This window comes from Chelon labrosus (genome assembly GCF_963514085.1).
Source record: "Chelon labrosus genome assembly, chromosome: 7".
Taxonomy (NCBI): domain Eukaryota; kingdom Metazoa; phylum Chordata; class Actinopteri; order Mugiliformes; family Mugilidae; genus Chelon; species Chelon labrosus.
The window spans coordinates 20648627-20669353 of record NC_140343.1 but is presented as its reverse complement, the minus strand read 5'-3'; the positions used below and the strand labels follow the sequence as shown (position 1 = coordinate 20669353).

The 20727-nt window shown below is 42.2% G+C and overlaps 1 protein-coding gene across 2 annotated transcripts in view; it reads right to left on the bottom strand.

The window, feature by feature from the left end:
* Window positions 1-20727, bottom strand: part of shroom2a (shroom family member 2a) — a 34304-nt gene that overhangs the window by 2273 nt on the left and 11304 nt on the right. For both annotated transcript variants that reach the window (XM_084548933.1, XM_084548932.1), the window contains 7 exons: window positions 10360-10482; window positions 7517-9977; window positions 7021-7106; window positions 2103-2708; window positions 952-1533; window positions 410-581; window positions 42-314 (listed from right to left, as the gene is read on the bottom strand). In XM_084548933.1, coding sequence (XP_084405059.1) covers window positions 42-314; window positions 410-581; window positions 952-1533; window positions 2103-2708; window positions 7021-7106; window positions 7517-9977; window positions 10360-10482 — 4303 coding nt within the window. The remainder of the gene's footprint in view (window positions 1-41; window positions 315-409; window positions 582-951; window positions 1534-2102; window positions 2709-7020; window positions 7107-7516; window positions 9978-10359; window positions 10483-20727) is intronic.

Below are 20727 nucleotides of genomic sequence, written 5' to 3'. Positions count from 1 at the left end.
TGTAAGTCTAACCATCTACTAGTTTCCAAAGGTTTCCTTACTCTCTCCTCAGGTGTAGCATCCTCCTCCAGACTGTTGAGGGCGTTTTCCACTCTAGCCAGGCGGCCTGACAGGGACAGTAGGAGGCTCACCACCTTATCCAAGTCCCCGACAAACATCCTGAACTTGTCCAGCTCGTTGGGTTTGCAGATCTGCTGGACCCGGGCCTCCACCTCATCTCCCAGAGCATTGTTGTCCAGGATGTCCTCCTGAAGACTCTCCCTGGCCTCCCGCAGCACCTGGAGCTTCTTGCTAAGGCTGTCGATCAGCTCTTGCTGCACAGAAAACATTGAGAGATTAGAACCGTCAACTGTTTAAGTAAACTGAAAGAGTGTGAGTATCACTAAGGAGTACACAAAGTCTTTGGTACCTTCTTGTTGGCCAAATCAATGTCCAGTTCATCTTCAGAGTCTTCCTCCTCCTGCTCCTGCTCCTGCATGTCCTTCATCTTGATAAGGAGCTCAGCTTTGGGAGCAGATGTGCTGTAATATGTAGAGCTGGTCACCATGCTGACAGCGGCTGCCATAGTGTCCTCCTTTTCCCTGAAATGCAAAAGAAAAAGATGTGTATGTAGTTTTACCTCGTTCTCTGGTGACTATCAGGTGTATTGTGCTTAGTGATTCATCTTCAAAAGGAAGATGTGTCTGTAACAAAGCTGCACTCCAACTGTACTTAGTCTTCTTTGAGAAAAAACAATAATCGCTACACTAACTGCAAAGACCGCCTACTAGCAAAAGTGTCAGTCCATTTCTATGTGCACTCTGGAGTGGTTTAAGTAAAAACGTGTGTAAGTGAACTAAAGTACACATATATTGCCTAAATCCAGATCAGTGTGCATTGAAGTGACCTTAATCACAGATACAAGCATGGCTGCCTTTTATTTGTCGTATGTGGGATCGGTGTGAAGCTCACCTTTCCTCAGCAGGCCGGGAGTTTGCCTGCTTTGTCTGCACCTTCCTGCGCTGGTGAGCTTCATCCAGCAGCTGCTCCCCCTGAGGGAAGATACCTTCCATCAGGTCCATCGTGGTCTTCATCTTGCTCCGATCAAGAATATCAGCCAGTGATTTATCCTTCCCCATGATGTCCCTGGCCAGCTCCTCTCTCTTCTGGTCCTCCTCCTCAGTCAGTCCTGTGGTCACGGCCACCCTGTTGCTGCTTTGCTCATCTGTGGGCTGTGGTGGCTGCTGGCTGTTAGAGCTGATGTGATCTTTTACGGTGCTCATGTATGCGTCTCTCTGGGGTATCTGTTGCGTCTCGGAGGCCGGGGTGCTGTCATGTTCTCTCTGCCTGGTGAAGGCACAGAAGACTGATTCCTGCCCTGCAGCTCCCACACTGCCGAGCTTGGTCACAGCATGGCCCTCAGCTTCAACGGCGGAAGTGTCACTGTGCTTCAAAAACGGACTCTTCTCCTTCTCTGCGTTTCCCTCTGAGTGGACAATCCTGATGGGCACTTTCTTCACAGCGGTATTTTGGTTTTCTATCACATGCTCCATCCTGAAATATCATGAGAGAGAATCTTACAAACACACACTAAAAAGTTTCCTTCTAAAAGAAGAAGAAAACCTCTTGTTGCAGCCATAAGATGATTTAAAGTTTCACTGCATGATGGCTGCTGAGATTTTTCCATGCCCAATGTGCTGGAATATCCAAGACATCTGAACTCCTCCCACCCCTTTGGTTACTGCTGGCTGTAATAATCCTACCGTACAGTCATAAGTTCACAACAGATGATATCAATTAGCTGTGAATCAGGAAAATGAACAATAAGCCTCATGTTTGGGGCTTTAGTAGTACATTTTACATTTTCTGCATTTAGCAGAATCATCCCCAAACCGCTAGTGGCTTTAATAGAAATGCAGAGAATCCCTCTAATTTACTGCGGCTTGATAGCACTCACATGTTGATTCTCCAGAGGCAATGACTCTCAATAAGCTCCTTTGTACGTGTAGCAAGAAGACACGATGGGCAGACAGTTACAGTAACTGTGTTCTGACCAGCTGAAGCCACTACTACTGTGCCGTTCCTGAACAAATCTCTGCTCTTATTAAATGTAAAATGTTTACCTGTTTGAGTCTTCATCCTGGAGGGTGACCGGAGGCCTGTCGCTGAGTCTCTGAGGGGAAAACTGTGGAGATGGTGAGCGCTGGCCCTCCATGCTGGCCAGCCCTGAAGGTCTGTGGGAGGAAGCCGGGGGAGAGGAGGCAGGCTGAGGATTGGATGTTGATAGATGATGTACTGCCCCTTGTCCTTTGTCCACAAGTCCTTTGCCCTGCTCAGAATCTCCCTTTGCAGAGTGGGTGGGGTCAAAGGAGGAGTTATGATCAGTGTTAGGAGAGCAGTGGGTGAAGGCTTCACTCTGGGAACCGGTTAAAGACTCATGGGAGTCGACCTCTGGGCATCTGGGTGGGGGAAGCTTCTCCGGCGCAGAGGGCTTTCTCCTCGGTCCAGACGGCAGCTCGGGGTGGCTGTGGTCGTCAGGCGGAGGGAGGGCAGACTCCGTAAGACTGTGAGAAATAGATGTGGGTCCGTGGATCACAGTGGCAGGGGCAGCTCTGTGTCTGGAGTCAGGGTTTGCTCCCGTCATGGGCGGAGGGGGTGGCGCTGAGTAACGTTCAAACTCTGCAGGCTTTTCTTTAACTTTACAGTCACCTGGGCCTCGAGCACAGAACCTGAGGAATACAATGGAAAGCTTTTAATTACACAGCCAGGCAGCAGGGACTATCATCTGCAGCTCAATCAAATAATACACTGTGGCAGGGCCCTGGTTCATGTCTTCACCAACCACTATGATTATACCAATACGACAAGACACATGTCTCCCTGCTCTACTGCAAGCCTCCTTCCTGGTAACTGTTCAGCTGGCAGCCTGAAGAGGAATATTTCAGCTCCCACAAAGTCTGCATAGAGGAATAAATAATCCTCCAGTGCAAAGAAGCGAGATCAGTTCACTTTTACAATTTTAACTCTTTGGAGGTAAAGTTGGACACAGAGGAGGAGGATAAAGCCAGCATCTGGAAGTTAAAAGAGTCACAAGAGGCCTGATGGTGAATTAAGGTAGTAGTAGACTGGGAACAGATTTAAACCTGTAAGTGTTCTAGCATAATTAAACCATACAGCACTGCCATTAACTGAGCCAACCAGACCACATGCACACGGTCCAATACTGTGGCTTCATGCCTGCAGATTACATTTCCATGCAGGCTCTGATACAAATTCAATTTAGAGTAGACACCGACACATAAATCACGCAGCTTTGATTAAAGACAAGACTGTATTGATTCTGCAGACACACAAGATGAAATACAGCGACTTGTGCACAGACAGAAGCCTTAAACTCAAACTTCCCAATGTGAATTCTTACAAGCTATGACAAGTTACCCAATGAACACCCTCCCACAGCCTCGGCTTTGGACCAGGCCAACGTGAGGAAGCTACATTATACACTGCCTGGACGAAAAAAAAGGCGCCACCAAAAAAAAAGGTCACACACTCTAATATTTCGTTGGACCGTCTTTAGCTTTGATTACAGCATGCATTTGCTGTGGCACTGTTTCGATAAGCTTCTGGTAAACTCGTACCTATTTGCTGAGTTAAACCCAGGTGGCGACTTTTTTTTTTGGCCAGGCAGTGTAGGTACATGATCGCATGACCTACAGCATCCAGTCGGAGGGATAACAGTTACCGCGATCCAGGTATTCAGCCAATGACATTTTTATGTGAAATTAAATTATTTAGTGATTGTTTGGGCAACACGGTTCTGGAAAACAAGTCCTAAACTTGTCTACGCTATTAAAGTATTTCTCACTGCTTCCCATTACAAGTGTCCAGCCAATCCAGTTTTCTATAAACGTCTCACTGTGTACACACTATGATATTACAGTCTCTGTTACATAAGAGACAAATACAAATATTGAAAGTGATCACACAGACATTTCTAGCAGACATAGAAGTTTCTAAAAAGTTAGGATTACAGTAGATTTAAAGCATTATTTTTTTAAACCAACTCACCCAATAAGGCACTTTAATCGTGTCATTTCCATAGAAAAGAAGAACAAGCGTGTGTCCTGCCTGTCTGCTGGCTCTATATGACAGAAGCCACCTGCTGGTATCTCTTTACGCCCGTATCAATAACACTATCTGGGTGGAGCACGACTCACTCAGCTCATCTCCCAGACTTTACAATGACAATAACATCCTCTGCACTGTTTTTGTAATGCTAACGTGAGTGTCATATGGTGTGGCTCCAACAATGAGGTTGCACAAGAGGGGATACTCTACACCTTACAATGAGTTTCACCTGTGAGAGTTTAGATAATGCACAAAGGCTCCTGAATAACTGGTTACAAACCATGAAGTCATCTTATCTGCGTCACTATACATAGCTTAAGAATGACAGTGATTAAGTAATTGGAGAAATATTTTCACACAAACCAGATTATTAGTCTCTAGTGTGGGTCAAGCTCTGAAAACAATGGACTGTTCAACAAAGCTTCTTTAACTAGAACCTCCTTGCTTAATATGCATGTAGTCTGCCTCTTTGTGACCCACACAGTCACATTGTAACACATGCTTTCTGTTAAAACGTTAAGTCTCTAAACCAAGATACGGTAACCCTGATTATGCCACTGGGGCTATTTCAAACTTCATAGAAGTCCTTCCAGAGGCACAGAAGACGCTGTTTGAATAGGCTGAGTAGTATTCTCTGTAAAGAGTAGGCTATAATGTGTAAATATTTGTGAAGTGTCACAAAAAGAAAAGATTTTATATACTAAGTATGGAGTGATCTTTTTGTGACTTCCATTTTGGTAATGTCCATAATAATGTCCAACCATGTATTTAAAGTCGTTCTGTCTTGAGAAAACAATTTTCTGGTCAGAGTCTGACAGTCATCAGCACTCATTGAAATAGGTCTTTTTGACTTTTTGAGGTATATATACAAAATACACTGCCTGGCCAAAAAAAAAAAACTCGCCACTAAAAAAAAGGTGACACTCTATATTATATAATATTTCGTTGGACTGCCTTTGCCTTGTGTAGGTCTCCCTTGTGCCTCAAAAACGGTTGTGACTCATCAGAGAATGGACATGGTCCTTCTGAGGGTGTCCTGTGGTGTCTGGCAACAGAATGTTGTTAGTGGGAGTCTTTGGGTCCTTTGGGTTGAGGGGAGGGGCCTCTGTGGATCATCCCACAGATACTTGATCAGTGAATTTGGAGGCCAGGTCAACACCTTATGCTGTTCTTCATGTTTTTTGAGTTGTTCCTAAACCGTTTTTGTGTGTGTGCCTGTGTCAGGCTGCATCCTGCTGGGGATGACTGCTGCCATCAAGGAGTGTCATTGCTATGGGGTGGGGGGTGCCTGGTCTGGTCTAGGTGGGTGCTACATGTCTAATTAGCATCTACATGAATGAGGGCGTCATAAAATAAAATCCCTACCAGGTTTTTCCACCCAAGTGTGAGTTGGTAGACTTCTATTGATAATATGTGAAGAAAGCCTTTAATTTCCAGAAGAATAAGTCTGATTGCTTCAAGATAAGATGAAGATGGTTTCCACTCAAAGGTAAAATGGTGTAAAAAATACCTTCAAAATAAGGGATATAAAAATGAGGACTGGTGCATACATGATTTCAGATTTTAACATCAAACAGTAGCATATAACATGAGTTTATACAGTCATCAAAGTGAAATCATCGACTGTTAACCTGTATGCTCATAAAACAAACAGACACTAAAGTGATCGCTTTAATCCACTGTGACTAAACCACTTTATGTACACAGATGGCTTCACGGCATTGTGATGGATGTTTAAACATGTCTGCAGTCTTATAAACAATGCCAGCCATAGCTGCAGATAATATTTCTACATTTTTCTCCAGTGACTAAGAGTGAACTTTCTTATGCAAGTCGTGATTGTAAGTTAGCCTGCACTTCCATAATTCTATTGTATCTCTTTGGTCTAGCTTAGGCACAGCAGTGCTTTGAGCTAAATGCTCAAATTATAATGTTAGCATGCTCATGGTGGCAATGCAATATGCAATGTATAGCAGGTATAATGTTTCTCATCTTAGTTGTTAACAACTTTTCTAAATAATAAATTATGAGTAGCACCAAACACAAAGTACAGAGCTGATTGTTCTGTAGTTATTTAATCTAAATGAACTAGACAAAGAGTGATTCATTTATTCAGACATGCATATCTGGACTAAATTTCATGACAATCTTTACATATTTTTCTTAAAATCACCAAAGAGGCAAGTCACAAGAATTCTTCCTCTGGAGATCACTAATGTATATTTACTAATAGTTGCAAGAGCTGACATATTCCAGTGTGGACCAAAGTGGTGCACTACGACACTGCATTCCTAAAAGCCACATCGCTGGCATGGATAAAAATCCAATTATTCAGAGTAACAGATCTTACTGAAGATAATGTCATGCCTTCAGGCTGGCCCCACGAACATGGGTCCCCATTACATTCCAATAGGCGGCCGAAGAAACACTTCCTTACTGTCACAGACAGTGTGTCAGATGCCTCGCCTACACCACCAAGCCTCCACTAAATGACACAAAGCACTGCAAGAGACACGGCTTGTGTTGTCACGGCTGCGCTCCGGCAGTGCCACTGTTATGTCTTTGCATATTATAAAGATTTCAGTGTTCGTCTACAAGTTTACTTTCCCTTTCCACTGATAAAGCACATGAGCAAAAATAACAGCAAAACATGAGCTCATGAGCTGAATAATTAACAGAGATCAAACAAAGCAGTAGAAGTAGCATTTGACTTCATCTTACCCAGTGATTCCAAATAACAATACCAGTATACTCCTTCTGATTTCAGAGAAACAATCCAGTGTGCCCAGTCAAAGTCAAACTCTAAGACTCTGATATCTAAGCAGCTGTATTCTGTACTACATGGTGGAGATAAACGTAGACAGCCACAGACGTGGTTGTTCCAGTGGGTTGCATCAAATGAGATTTACTCACCCTGTGTCAGTGCTGAGCGGTTCCAAAGGCTTTCTCTCCGTCTGGGAATATTCTGTCTCAGACTTTCTTGCAGGAACTGGAATCTTCTGTAAATAAAGTTGAACAAACACCGATGTATTTATGCAAAACGCCTTCAAGAATCAAGAGAAAAGAGGCTTCCAGGTATCCCTAGAGCGATTTGGATTGAAGTTATTGTCTTGTGATAATCATTCTGACTAACTCGTGCTGCAACTTCCTGGTTTCTCACTACTGAAAAAGAAATTCAGCAGGTTGATGCCCCTCTCTCCTCCTTAAGCTGAGGGTGTGTCGTAAAGAACAAACATGGATTAATATTTGACTTGGCTTTTCCTTTTCTGCTGTCACTTCAGTCACTATGTTGGTTTGTATGAGATGTTAAGCTACCCTGAGAGCTAGATGCAGTTGCTCTTTCTTGATAACTCCAACAAAATACTGAAGTAAATTTGAAATCAACCAGATTCAGAATTGTTTGCCTTACCTGTCCATACATGTCTGCTGATGGAGATGATCGGGATCTCTCGTGGAAGCAAGAGGGTTTGGTTTGCTCTTCCGGCCCTGGATCTAGTATGTTATCAGCTGACCGGTAGCGTCCAGAGGCTCTTTTCTCTGGAGGTTTCTTCTGTACATTCCACCTTGCCTCATACTCAGCGAAGGTGCCCAGTCTCTGCTGGTCTTGGGTGGATTGCTTGTGTGCAGAGTAAGGAAGTCCTTGAGTGTCCTCAGTGTACTCTTTTTCCTTAATTCCTTTGATTATGTTTTCACTTGCTATGGTACTTACGACATCTGGGCCTTGGTTCTTAGTATGGCATTGAAGGGATGTGAGATTCGGGAATCCTGGTTTCCCATTTTCTTTAAAGACGGTGTCTTGGTCGAGTGAGGAGCTTCCATTGTCACTAGGCATTAGATCTTCTTTCACCCCAACTTCATGGATTTTGTCTGGTTCTGAGAAAGACCTAACCTTCTTTTCCGCAGGAAAACGCTTCCTTCCACCAATGCGAGTCACCTGTCCACTGGCAAGTCCTGAATTACTCATTACTGACTCAGTGACAGTCGGAAGGGGGTTGACGTCTTTACGAGCATGCATTGAGGATGGGTAGTTAGGTAAGGCCTCTGCTGTAGAGTGCTCCAGTGATACAAGCTCCAGGTCTCTTCTCCTGAAAGAGGTAGCCTTGAGCACCCTTGCCTGTGCTTCCTTCAGATTGTCCTTGTAGGTGTTTGAGAAGGAGCCATCTGCAGATGTTGGCGTGGTACTTTCAGTGGATTTCCAGACTTCCTGACCTTCTTCAGTCTCACATTCAGAACCAGGGAGGGCCGCTGCACTCTTACTTTTCTGCAGCTTTGCTCTTCTCATCTGGATTTCGTTTCTCAATGTGGTGGCAAAACGTTCGCTGCGCTTCACCTGCTTGCTTTCGAGGGACTCCTCTGAGTTTGCCCCTCTTGTTTGCTTATCTTGGCCTGCGGCATCCATGGATAGCGAGTGAAGCATCGGGGTTGCCTGGGGGCAGATCTTGTTGCTCACTTGGCTGTGATGTCTGCTGTCTTGTTGTAATTCTCTGTGCTGGAGTGGCAGAGACCTCCGTTGTTCAGATTGTCTGCTATGAGAATAACTTTTGTACTGGGCTTCTGCATTTTGTGTGTTGTGACCTCGCTGACCTCCTCCTCTTTCATCAGAGTTGGGTTTAAGTACCGAGGCCTCCAATACAGTAGTTACTTGGTGCTTGCTGTAACCATTACTCTCTTTATTGTGTGAGGAGTGCTGTGGCTGATACTTGACTTTGGTGACCATCTGTGGGCTATGAGAAGTCCGATCATTTCCAGTCTGTGCCACATCTACACTTGTGACACTCCTCCTGTCCGCTGGTATTCCTGACAAAGACAAGGGGTTAGTCTGAGTCGGCTGACACGTAGTGACACAGTAGTATCGGCTATGTCCACTGCTCTCAGTGTTTTGGTCAGTGGCAGAGGGGGTCAGGGAAGGGTTTAAGTTCCTTCTCTGGTTCTGGCCAAAGTGTTGTGCAGAACCGTTAGTGGGCAGTTCCTGCATGCTACTATAGTAACCACCTACATTTTGTGGCTTTGGTACAGATGTAGCCAAGGCCTGAGGATAAAAAGTGCCTTTGTCGCCATGATGTCTTTGATGGTAGGGCTGGTTAACATGGGGAGGCTGGCCTTGCCGAACATCGTTGCTGGACAGGGAACACTGTTTGTTTGGGTTGAACTGGCTGTGACTAGATTTATCAGACGAAGTGTAAAAAGTGTCAATGTCATTGTTCGGGGAAATGTTGTGGCTGCGGCGATTTTCAGAGGAAGCCTTATAGGGCATGTGTGAATCAAGTCCTTCTGGGTGAGATATAACAAGTCCTCTTTCATGTACCTTTGTTGCAGCAAAACTATCACTGCGTGCAGGTGGAGGGGGAGGGGGAGGGGAGGGTGAAGTGGTCTTCTTTTTTTCAGGGACATTCCAAACGGGTCCAAAGCTAATTCTACTTGAAGTGGAGTGGCGGGAGCCAGCTGGGTCCTCGGTCTGTGGACCATCGCAGCCTGAAATTACTCCTGGCATCTGAAAATATGTGAGCCTGTCGTCCTGTTTGCCTCCCTCTGCAGCCAGGCTCTGACTGTTTCTGACATTGTTGTGCTTTCCTCCTGCATCCCACTGGCCCACTTTATAGAGCACGTTCTCCGTTGAAGCAGCGTTGCTCTTTGAGAGCACGTAGTCTGGGGTGCCAGAGCTGGTGGAAAAAGAGCTGTAGGCCGAGTCTCGTTTGCCTCCTCCTAGGTGCTCCATACTGTTGTTTGACTTGGCAGGCGATAGCTGACCAGCAGGGTATGGGTGTGAAACATGTTCTAGACTGTCCATGCTGCCAAGAGAGCTGAACTGGTCGGACACTCTGCGCAGGTTTGTCTGTTCCCAGCCAGTGGAAAGATCAGTTGAGGATGAGCTAGAGGTGAAAAGGAAATTACAATGTTAGAAGATACAAATAACCGGTTTTCCTTCTGCCAACGTAGTTAATGAGGTAATAATTAATGAGATCAAGTTACAAGTTACATTATTGTAAGCTTATCGGACACCAGAGAATACAATGACATGGGGGAAAAAAACAGATTAAAGCTTAAATACACCATTTAAATCATGTTTTTGTAATTACAATTCACAAATCTATGGTATGTTTATATAGATGTAGAGAACTGTTGATATGGAGCAATGCAATAAAGTGCAAACATATTCTGGCTAACACAAATCATAACATGCTCTGTTAATTTAAGGTACTTGATGTCTAACATTCATACTAAGAGTCAGACTTCAAGAATTCAGAGAGTTACCTTGCATCATATCTGGTGTGCCAGACTGCCGTGGGCGGAGACTGCGTTTTGGCAGTCTCTGATTGGCTTTCATTGAACTTGGTAGAGTGCCAGGAGTGAGGCCTGCTTATGGGTTCATTCCGCCTGCAGAGAGGGCAAAAAAACACACACTGGATTAGAGACCAAACCTTTATGGAAACCAGTAGGCGCTTACACATAGGAATTGGTGCAACTTGAAGTTTCTGAAGCTAAAAATGCAACTGAATAAGTTAAACCTTAGTTAAAGCTGGATGTATTTTCTGTTTTTGCATGTTAAATGTAATTACTTTTAAGGTTTACTCCATGTCCATTCTTATCCTTCCTTTTAATTTATAATAAAAGGTTTGTACAGTTGTCAGTTATGCAGCAGAAACATACCCCTTAAAGTGGTTCTTTCTGAGAAGCATGTCAAAAAATTAACATGAAACATGAGAATATAATAAAACTTAATGAAATATGTTTTTATAATAGAGACACTAACACACATACATGTTACTGGCTGACCATGTATTGCATGCTGTACAAATGGGATGGACATCATTCATCTAGTGACAAAAACCACAAGACAATACTAAAAGGCATGCCAGCAGCAGGTAATGAGCCACAGGAGAGGATGATACGAATGATATTATTACTAGTGCGGATGGTTTATATGATTATGTGCACATGGCAGTCAGGAGGGAAGAGGAGGAGAGGAAGAAAGAGAATACGAACTACTGATTACGGTGAAGCCACAGAATCGTACCTCATGGAACTTCGCAAAATCTTCGTAAGAAAGCTTCTTGCCACATGCACGTCATTCTCTGAGGGCATTTTCTGAGCTACAATATCCACCATTTTCATATTCCTAGGCAGCAGGGGGAGGAACACACATACAAGAGCTCACCGACAATAGACAGGACAAACAGCACCTGACACTAAAACTGTTGAGTTGTTGAACATTTGTGCAACCTAACCAGGACCAAAGAACCCAAAACTTCTTGTGATCCAACTTAATTATCACACAGTACTTGAGTGGAGTAATATGTAGTCTACAGCACTGTAAATGGCTGCCGTTATATGGTGCTACAGCCCCCTCTCCTGGCCAAAATATGGTACGTTCGCGTTGTCATAGTTTTCAATTTTGCAGACTTTCATGCATACGAGAAAGCCTGTATACAGTTTGATGGATAGAACATTATGCCACAATCAAAGGCAAAAGGAAATAGACTCAGTTTTCCTTCCGCCACAGGAAGTAGCTGAGGTGAGCTCACTGCACTCAGACTTTGCCATATGGTCCCTGAGGGAACACAAGCCCAGCATGGGGTTGGGGGGTTTAAGAGAATAGAGAATCTCTTACACATACAGATCAGCCACCTCACCCCGCAATCCAAGCTGTCGTCTGCCTCCCAGACAGCCTTTCTGTCCCCAGTGAGGTTCAAAACTGACATGGTTTGACAGGCGCAACAGACTTCAGTAGTTACTTTGTAGTTACACCTGAAGTGATACTAATAATTCAGTGTGGAGGAGATTTTCTGATTCTATGAAATTGGTCTCCTCACAAATTCTTAGCCTAGGAGAGGGTTAGGATTATTTTCAACATGATTGTGTCATCAGACAAGTGTAATCAGAGCCCCAGCCTAGAAACATTTAAATGGTTTATCAATTTATCGCAGCAACAGAGTAGCTCTCTTTAACAGTGACAGAGGGAACTGCGGTAAACACTGGTATTATAATGGTGAAGAATTTTAGCCGCAGCTTTACGTCTTTCATTCTCATCGGACCCGAGACTTGCTCTACAAAGCCACAAGGTCAAAAGGTCCTGCCCCGTCAGTCACCTTGTCTAAAGGCCTTCAATGATCTGATGACAAGAGGTCCAAACAACGGCATCCTTCAGATCGTCACATGAAAACACTTCTTGGTAAAATGAATAAAGTGCGCTATTATATTTGGACCTTACATTCCCTTTACTGACAATTTTCAAATTGAGACAGAGATTTGGTTAAGCACAATAAAGTGGGACAATTCCACAAAATTAATTGTGGATTAGAGTTAAGGCCTATTTAGAGGACAAAGAAAAGCCAACATGGAGCTCAGTCTTCCTTGTCTCCTTGCAGCCCGTGTTTCTGGGGCACTAAGAGCTAGTCACACATGGCGCCAGCTATTGGTATGCAAATGACTCTGGTTTTATTAGGCCTATCGTCAGGGCTACAGCTGGGCTGGCACAGATATGCTAGGAAAGTGAATCAGTTGGCTGGAATGGGGGCAGGGGGAGAGACTGTTTTCTGAGTGATCAGTTTAGAGCCTGATTTTACTTCAAATGTGACCGGTATCAACCAGTCCACATACAAAAATAAAGCTGCTTGACATGTGTTCATCACATAGAAGTCTTAAAACGATGCTGACAAACTCAGCAGCATGTTCACTTAGTAAATTATACGTTAAGAGAAAATACACAGATGATTGATTTTGTTTTACCTACAGTCTTTTTCCCTCAAAGATTAATTTGCATTTGGTTTTGAACTGTTAAGTCTTTCTGATCATAGCTTAACCTAAATGATGAATGACCTCATACTGAATGATAAGACAACAGCAACAATAACAGAGTATTAGGGTCACAAAACCAAACAAAGGCCCCGAAATGTTGCCCAATTATTCACTGACATTTAACAGGAGCAAATCATCAGGTATGACAGCCTTCTAACACAGAAGTCAAATATTTAAACCACAAAAAGCGATTAAAACATAAAATAAAATAAAATAAAATAAAATAAAAGTTCAATAGCACTCACCGAACATCTGGATGAAGGAATTCACAAAGGACATAAAGAAGAAATGCGGTACCCCTAAGACCATCCAATAATATTAGAAATTAACTCAGTTTAGACCATAAATGAGACCTGTTGCACCCCTGAAATGGTCAGGCACGACATTCCATAGACATTTCAAAGACAGGCCAACATAAAGAGACATGCATGCGGCTGAGGTCTGAACATCAGCACACAGCACTATAATCGATCCCCTGCGTCCATACACACATCCACTGACAACTCACACATAACATCTAACACAAAATGGCCATTACTAAAACTCCTGACCGAATTAGTTTGAACACAGGGGAGATTTCCTTTGGGATTACTGGGGTTTTTCTCCCTGAGAGGGGGTGGAAGGGTTTATGGAGAGGGAGGAGGGCTATTGTCACAGCCAGTCCACTTGGAGTATTCCCCTACCTTGCGTCGTCTCATTGGCTCTAAGGGGCCAATATGCTAATGATGGGATGAAATGCCGGACTCTTCTCTTCCCATCTCCCCCGTTGTGAGGCGGACATGCATTTCAACCATTACTATGGCAACAAGTTGATCTCCAGGGTGCAAGGGCACCCCGTTTCCTGAAAGCCTCGCGTAATGAGTACTGAAGCTGACCAAAAGAGGAAGACAGCAACACATGGCAAACACAACTTTGTATCAAAAACTACTGACTTGTTATTTTAGATTGTTGACTCACTCCGGCTATTCATTCACCCGTATTTCTTATTCATTGTTTAGAATTATCTATCTACTAGATTTAATATAATTACTATAGAAAATCTAGTAGATAGGATTAATATACTTTTCATTTAAACTTGCCATCTTCTTGTCAACAAAGAGTGATGTAAGGTGCCAAGGACTTATCCTGTCCTACCTCTCCACTGAATTGTGTGGACTTCAATCATCATATAACTCCAATTTGTTAAAATCTGGTTATATATGGGAAATGATTGACAACACAAGCATAACAGATTTTTAAGGCTTTTAACTTTTAACAACTAACTGGATTGAAACCGATTTACTGTATCTATTTTTTTTTTTTTTTTTCCAAAGCGGAAAACATTCTTGCACTCCTGAGTGACAAACAAGTCTTTTTCTTCTCACTAAAAATGTGCTCTGGCACAACAGCTCAAGGTCTGGTGACAGGCAAGAAGATTAGTGAAGAAAGGTTGCAACCTAGAGCTGATAGGAAGGCAATAAAGTTTACAGTCATCTATTGTGAGGGGGGCAATCAAGCATAAAATCCCAACAAGGTTTTCATTGTGAGGTGCAGAGATTGGATTATGCTTTTCACAACTTTAACAAATGGATCTGATATGGAATGCTGATAATATCTAATAACACTATAATCAAAACAAATAAATAAAACAACAAGCTGTAAATTAAGTGACTAGAATGGATGTAGGGTATATTTCTTGCCTATCATCTGATCAAATTAGCCCAACACCACCTCCTGAGGGGACATATAAATTAGTTTGATATATCCAACTCATAACTCTATTGTGTTATCAGTGTATTTGTGCCTATTAACTCCATTAAACCTAATAATCAAACATCAACTGAAAGTAGAAATGCTGGGGATTAAACTTGAGGAAATCTGGTGATTATCAGCCAAGCCGGTTCACTCACTGGCAATCTAACATAACAAAGGGCAGCATCATGCACAGTATTACTAAGGAGATGCTGAGATAGTAAGCATCCAACCTGCACTTTACAGGTGAGTTTTTGGACTCCATTTGGTCCCTAAAGGTTCTCACAAAGGCCTGCTTCAGCAAACCCTACAATCAAACCAGTCATGTTTTGGGGTGAGAGAGGTGAACCGTTGAGCAGCATGTAATGACAAGCACATTCCTAGGCTGAGTGGCATACCAGCTGTCAAGTCACCGGCCGCCTGCACTGACCCGGAGCCCAGAAACACCTGGAAACCTCTAGTCTGTGACTGAAGGTCTCAACAACATCTCTGCAAGTCCTCCATGCCCTATGTCTCAAACGTTGTCCATTTATTACATTTCAGGTTTCTAGTGGGGTAATAAATGGCTACGAGTGCCAACAACCTTTTACCTACAAGGCCTCACAGCTGAAGAGTGAAAGACCAGAACATAAGCAAAGCAACAACATCAATGAATACTACAGGGATTACCAATAGAATAATAATATAGTGTTGACTCAACCACAATCTATAATTAAGTGTCAAATATAATAGAGGAAGCAAACATGTACAAAACTGTCAAAGTGTTGAAAGGTGTGAGAGAATCCATTAAATGTAATGTCAGTCATGACTTATCCTGATTGTAGTTCCCTGAGGGTGATCCTCCTCATAAACTCTTCTAATGGGTCATATGTGATGACACAATATTTCTAATATGAAAGACAAACACTGCAAACTATAGTGAAGATGTTGCAATGACTGTCACATGTCAAACTGGTGGCAATGACATGAACAACGAGTCTGAGCAAATAGACGATACATGACTGTGTTTTTAAAAGCAAAAATAAGACATTCCAACACTGATTAAAAGGTTTACCAAGAACTAACATCAGATGTGAAAGCCGCTTCACTGAATCACCATCAAATGACCTTGACGATGGAACAAACCAAATACTGACATCTCTAAACTATGATTTCCTCACTTGAGACCCAAACAATTTTAAGAAATCTACTTACGACAAGAATTCTGTGGACAGCATTCCAATCATACTGCATAGGCTTATTTAGAAAAACAAATCCCAGCAAAGGTAAGCCACTACACTGTAACCCCTACTGAATGCTTACACTGTAACTTACGCCAGAAGGCTTTTCCAGGTATAACTGGATTGTGCACCGGAACTCAACTAAACCAGTATTTGTGTTCAAAATAGCTTTTCTGATGAAACAACAACCTAAACGAACAAAAACAGAATTAGCCTCCAGCTCCAGAAGAAGGCTTCCCTTTCCAGTACATATTAATAAGGCATATCAGTGTCTGTGGTACTGCTATAACAATGCCAGGAGGGGGAAACCAAATGCCACGACAAACTTCAAGCCTCATGGTGTACAATTTAATGATCCACTGCGCAGTTAGCTGCATGTACAGGGAAGGGCAAAGGATGGGGGTCTGTGCTGCAGGGGTCCAGGGGTCCTTTTGGATACTGGCCCAAACTGCAACTACAAAATGATGTGAAGAATTTACAAAAAAAAAAAAAAAAGGTTTTATACCATCTTCAAACAAGTGGCAGCATTTAGGGCTTCAAATTTCTCCCTTTTTCTGGGATCTCCATATGTGAGGCAGTTTGTTTCACTTCTCATACACTGTACATGTGTAGTCTGTGGTTAGCATTTTGCTAAAACTCAGCTTTTGGATTTCAGTCATAAGCATAGCAAGAACGAGCCGGAGCGCATTCAAATGTAGATGTGGGACAACTACTACTTGGAACACACGATTTGATTACAGTTCACACGTTCAACAAAGTAAAATTTGGACTGCAATTATCAGTAGAACTTTGAAGTTGCATCACAGTGTGTACAGTAGTTCTGTCGAGACATGTGCAAAGACAACGAGATGCCTTCCCACACATAACCACACCTATGTGTTCGCTACGTGACGTGTGACAAGCCGCTCCCCTTCTCCTCACCCAAATGACGTTACACAAACTGTCGCGCATTAGTCACTACATGCAAAATATGTGACTTGCTAAATCAAGCTCCTCCCTCCTGCTGCCTGTAAAGACACCACACCTGAAGACAGGAGCAGGTCACGACAGCTTCCTGATCCCCGTTCCACAATCTAATGTTATCCCTGAGATGGAAAAAAAGAGGTGTTTCACAGCTGACACCTTACATGCACAGGCACAGATGAAGCTCTTAGCAAAGATTTGAGCTCTACATGGGTACAGATAATACGGATAGCTACATGTAGACTATAAAACATTTTGAAACCGTAACACCAGTTTTCTACATAGCATGAAGGTTTACAATTGAATGAAAAGGAGAAGAAACTGGACTGGAATTGAAGCCTTGGGATACAATAATGAAACCCTATCACTTCGCTGTATTCTAAATCAGACACAGACTTGTTATTGTGGCATTGGAAAATGACTGACTGGAGATGCTATTTGAGACAGTCAGAACAAAGCAAATTCTTCAACATAGACGAGCAGAAGGAACTAAGAGTCCCATGGGAGTGGAAGCTTGTGTAAAATGCAATGTGAACAATATGACTTGTCCTTGTAAGGAAATGTCTTTTTCTGTCTTTAGAATTACAGGCAGACTGAAATGACAATACCCAGATCCTTTACTCATGCCTCCTGCTCTTATGTAGCTTAATCTATCTTTACTCCCTAATCTCGCCCCAGTTTTAAAATGAAAAATACATGTTGCAGCCACAAATCATGTGAAGACAAGACACTTCTGCTGGTTAGCTACATAGCCAATTTATTAAAATACTTTAGAAATCTTGTGTAATATAGCCACTACTTCTTAGTTCATGTTCTGTTGACTACTCGAATTTCCTTCTCGATATCCATGAATATTCAAAGACAAAAGAAATTTCAATTAGAGCGCACTCAGGAACTACTTTATTAAATATGCCTGATTAAATTTACCCTAATATAACAGTCCTTACATAAAGTGGTATTAACACAACTTTACAATATATAATACGGTCTACTGTGGTATGTAACTTCACCACAAAAAATTAACTAATTATATATACTTTCCAATGTGTTTATATGCAAGTTCCTGCCTTTTAATTTCCTGTAATATATTAATCATAACTCATCTTGAACTCAGTGGTGTACACGTCCATGAGTGGGTAAACTAGCTAACACTGCAAGGGTAATTGTGTCTTTGTTTACATTTCCAAAGAATGTGGTTAAGGTGTAATGTATTGATTTTCTTCCTTTCTAAAAAAAAGGCAGGCAGAGAAAGTGTGGGTGGAGTCTTCAAACTCTACTCCAGGGAACTTTGCTCCACACCAGCTAAGCCTCATCCAACTTTGAGAGATGAAAACAAATCAGAAAGACTGGATTTTAGTAGCTGCTTACTGAAATGTCAGTGTAACGTTTGTCAAGTGAAATCCTTCTCAAGTTTTAACTCCTTAACGCCTGAACTGATTTTTCAATTATATAAAGAAATTAATTATTTGTGTTTTTGCTTACCACTCCGACCGGTCCTACGAGAAACTAGTGCTTGCAAAAGGTTCCTAGGAATTTTTTGACTGTGCACAAACCGACATTGGAGTATTACATGCGTTATTTCGGCTGCAGTCTGAGCGGAAACAGTGCGTCGCGAATTCGCGGGGTTAAATACAGTGGTGGAAAAAAGTTTTTGGACACCCTTAAAATGTATCAGATATTATCATACATTATATTTGTGGAAAAATCTTTTTTATGTTTCAGAAGGTGTGGCTGCATTAGGCAGGCACAAACAATTTGGTTTATTGTGTACAAAAACAAACAAACAACAAAACTAAATTCGTGACAGTTTCAATACGTCAGTTCTCAACATTGTCAGGATCAGAGTCAAGAAATAACAATGTGTTCAAAAGTGAACCAAAAATAAATATACCATCACATCATCAAATTAATATTTAGTAGTCCTGCCATTAGCACGCAGCAGAGCTCTAATACTGGCTGGCATGTTCCCCACGAGCCTTTCACACTGTTGAGGGGTAATCTTGTCCCATTCTTCTTGAATTACTGCTTTTAATTCTTCTAAATTCTTTGGTTTACGCTTTGAAACTTTTTGATAATCCACCACAGATTTTCAATGGGGCTCATGTCCGGGGATTGAGCTGGCCACTGTAGCCAAGTTCTACTGGCCCTAAATGTGTGGCAAGGGGCATTATCTTCTTGACAGCCGTGTACAGTGCGGGTGGAACACTGGACACCAGTTTGGTTTGACCACTGCCGCTGAAGCTCCTGTGATGTCAATCGTTAGTTTTCCCTGCACGTGCGGATCAGGATGTAGCCATTTCTTGCTGTAGAAACGCCCATATCTTGGTTTGTCTTTCAAGCTGTTGGTTTGTCTGTATTTCTGCAGAGTGTATCCAACTGCTAAAGGACAGCATCTGCACTTCCTGGCTATCTGGTGGCAGCTGTACCCTTCCTGGCTGAGAATCTGTATCTTCAGGTGTGTTTCCTCCGTTAGGTTCCTTGCTTTAGTCATTTTTGTCTCTGAAAAACTTTCAAATGTGCTGGCTTTATATAGACACAAAACAAAAACTGTGTGACCTTTATTAGGGGATCACTGGTACCAAACTAACCCAGTACTCAAAAATTCTTGTGTATTTTTATGGAACCAATCAATTTTAAGCTTTTAATGGCTTTTTAAAGATTTGTTTAGTATTTTGCCTGTGACTGTACCAAAAGAAATTGGACTTGAAGACCTAAGAGTGATTCTTAATGCAATATTTCACAAATGCATGGGGTGTCCGAAAAACCTTTTTCCACCACTGTAAGTATTCATTTAACAAAAAAGGCAATGTTCAGACCTTAGCCAAAAATCATCCTCTTCATCACAACTTTGTGGGTGCCGTTTGATCAGATTTGATGGAGAGCAGCCGCAGCTGTCATCAAATTGTGATTTTAATTAACCTGACGAGTGAACAGAAGCATTAGACGTCACATTTTTCAGCTGAGTCTCGTCTATTTCAAACCAGTCTGTAAATCTCAATCTACAGTTATGACTTGCAAGGATCATGTGACTCATGGAGGTAGCTGAAGGCCCGCAAACTTTCTTTTAGTAGCCCCACTACTTATACAACAGACTGTAAATAAAAGGGTATTTTTTTCAGAAAAGTAGAAGGCCCTGTGTTATTCTTGGTGAGTCATAACAAAATATAGATATTTCCATTTTTTTATCTTTCATCTTGAGGTTTTAGCTTGTAGATGTATTGTACAAGAAAACCCATAGTTTATTCCCGTCATTTGATAATGATCCATGTTTTTACAAGTTTTCCAAATGTTACATTACATATATGGCTAAATTTGCACACGAGCATGAATCCTCTGAAATTACCTACAGTAACTCTAATGTTAACTGAGCTTGGTTCCAGCTCATGCAAGTTGTCCATCAAGCGTCAGACGGGAAAAGGAGTGTGAGAAACCATTGCTCATAGTAAGAAGCTGAGAAAATGTGTTTTCTGATCAATTATGTTGTATCAAAATAAAATGTCAAAGAATACCAAGTTTGTGAGTTTATATGTCAAGTAGTTGCATTATATTTAGAACAGTACAGGTCATCAAATGAACACAAAATGTCAGAGGCAGTAAAACATCCTCGTTTCCAGATCCTGCCATAAACATGTCTATTGAGAATAGAAGACAATAAGAGAGACTCACAGCCTTGTCCTTGAGGGGAGAGATAAATGGTGAGTGGACTTCCTTGTACGGTAGAGTTTGTTCAGGGATTACGCTATGATATGATACAATACAGAAAGAAATGCACACGGCAAAGACAGACAATGACACTAGTGTTACACGCACAACAAGGCCATTTGTAAGTAGGTGCCCAGGATTCAGCAGTCAAATAATTACACAAGGTATGAATCTTAAACAATAACAACAATACGATGGAGTCAATAAG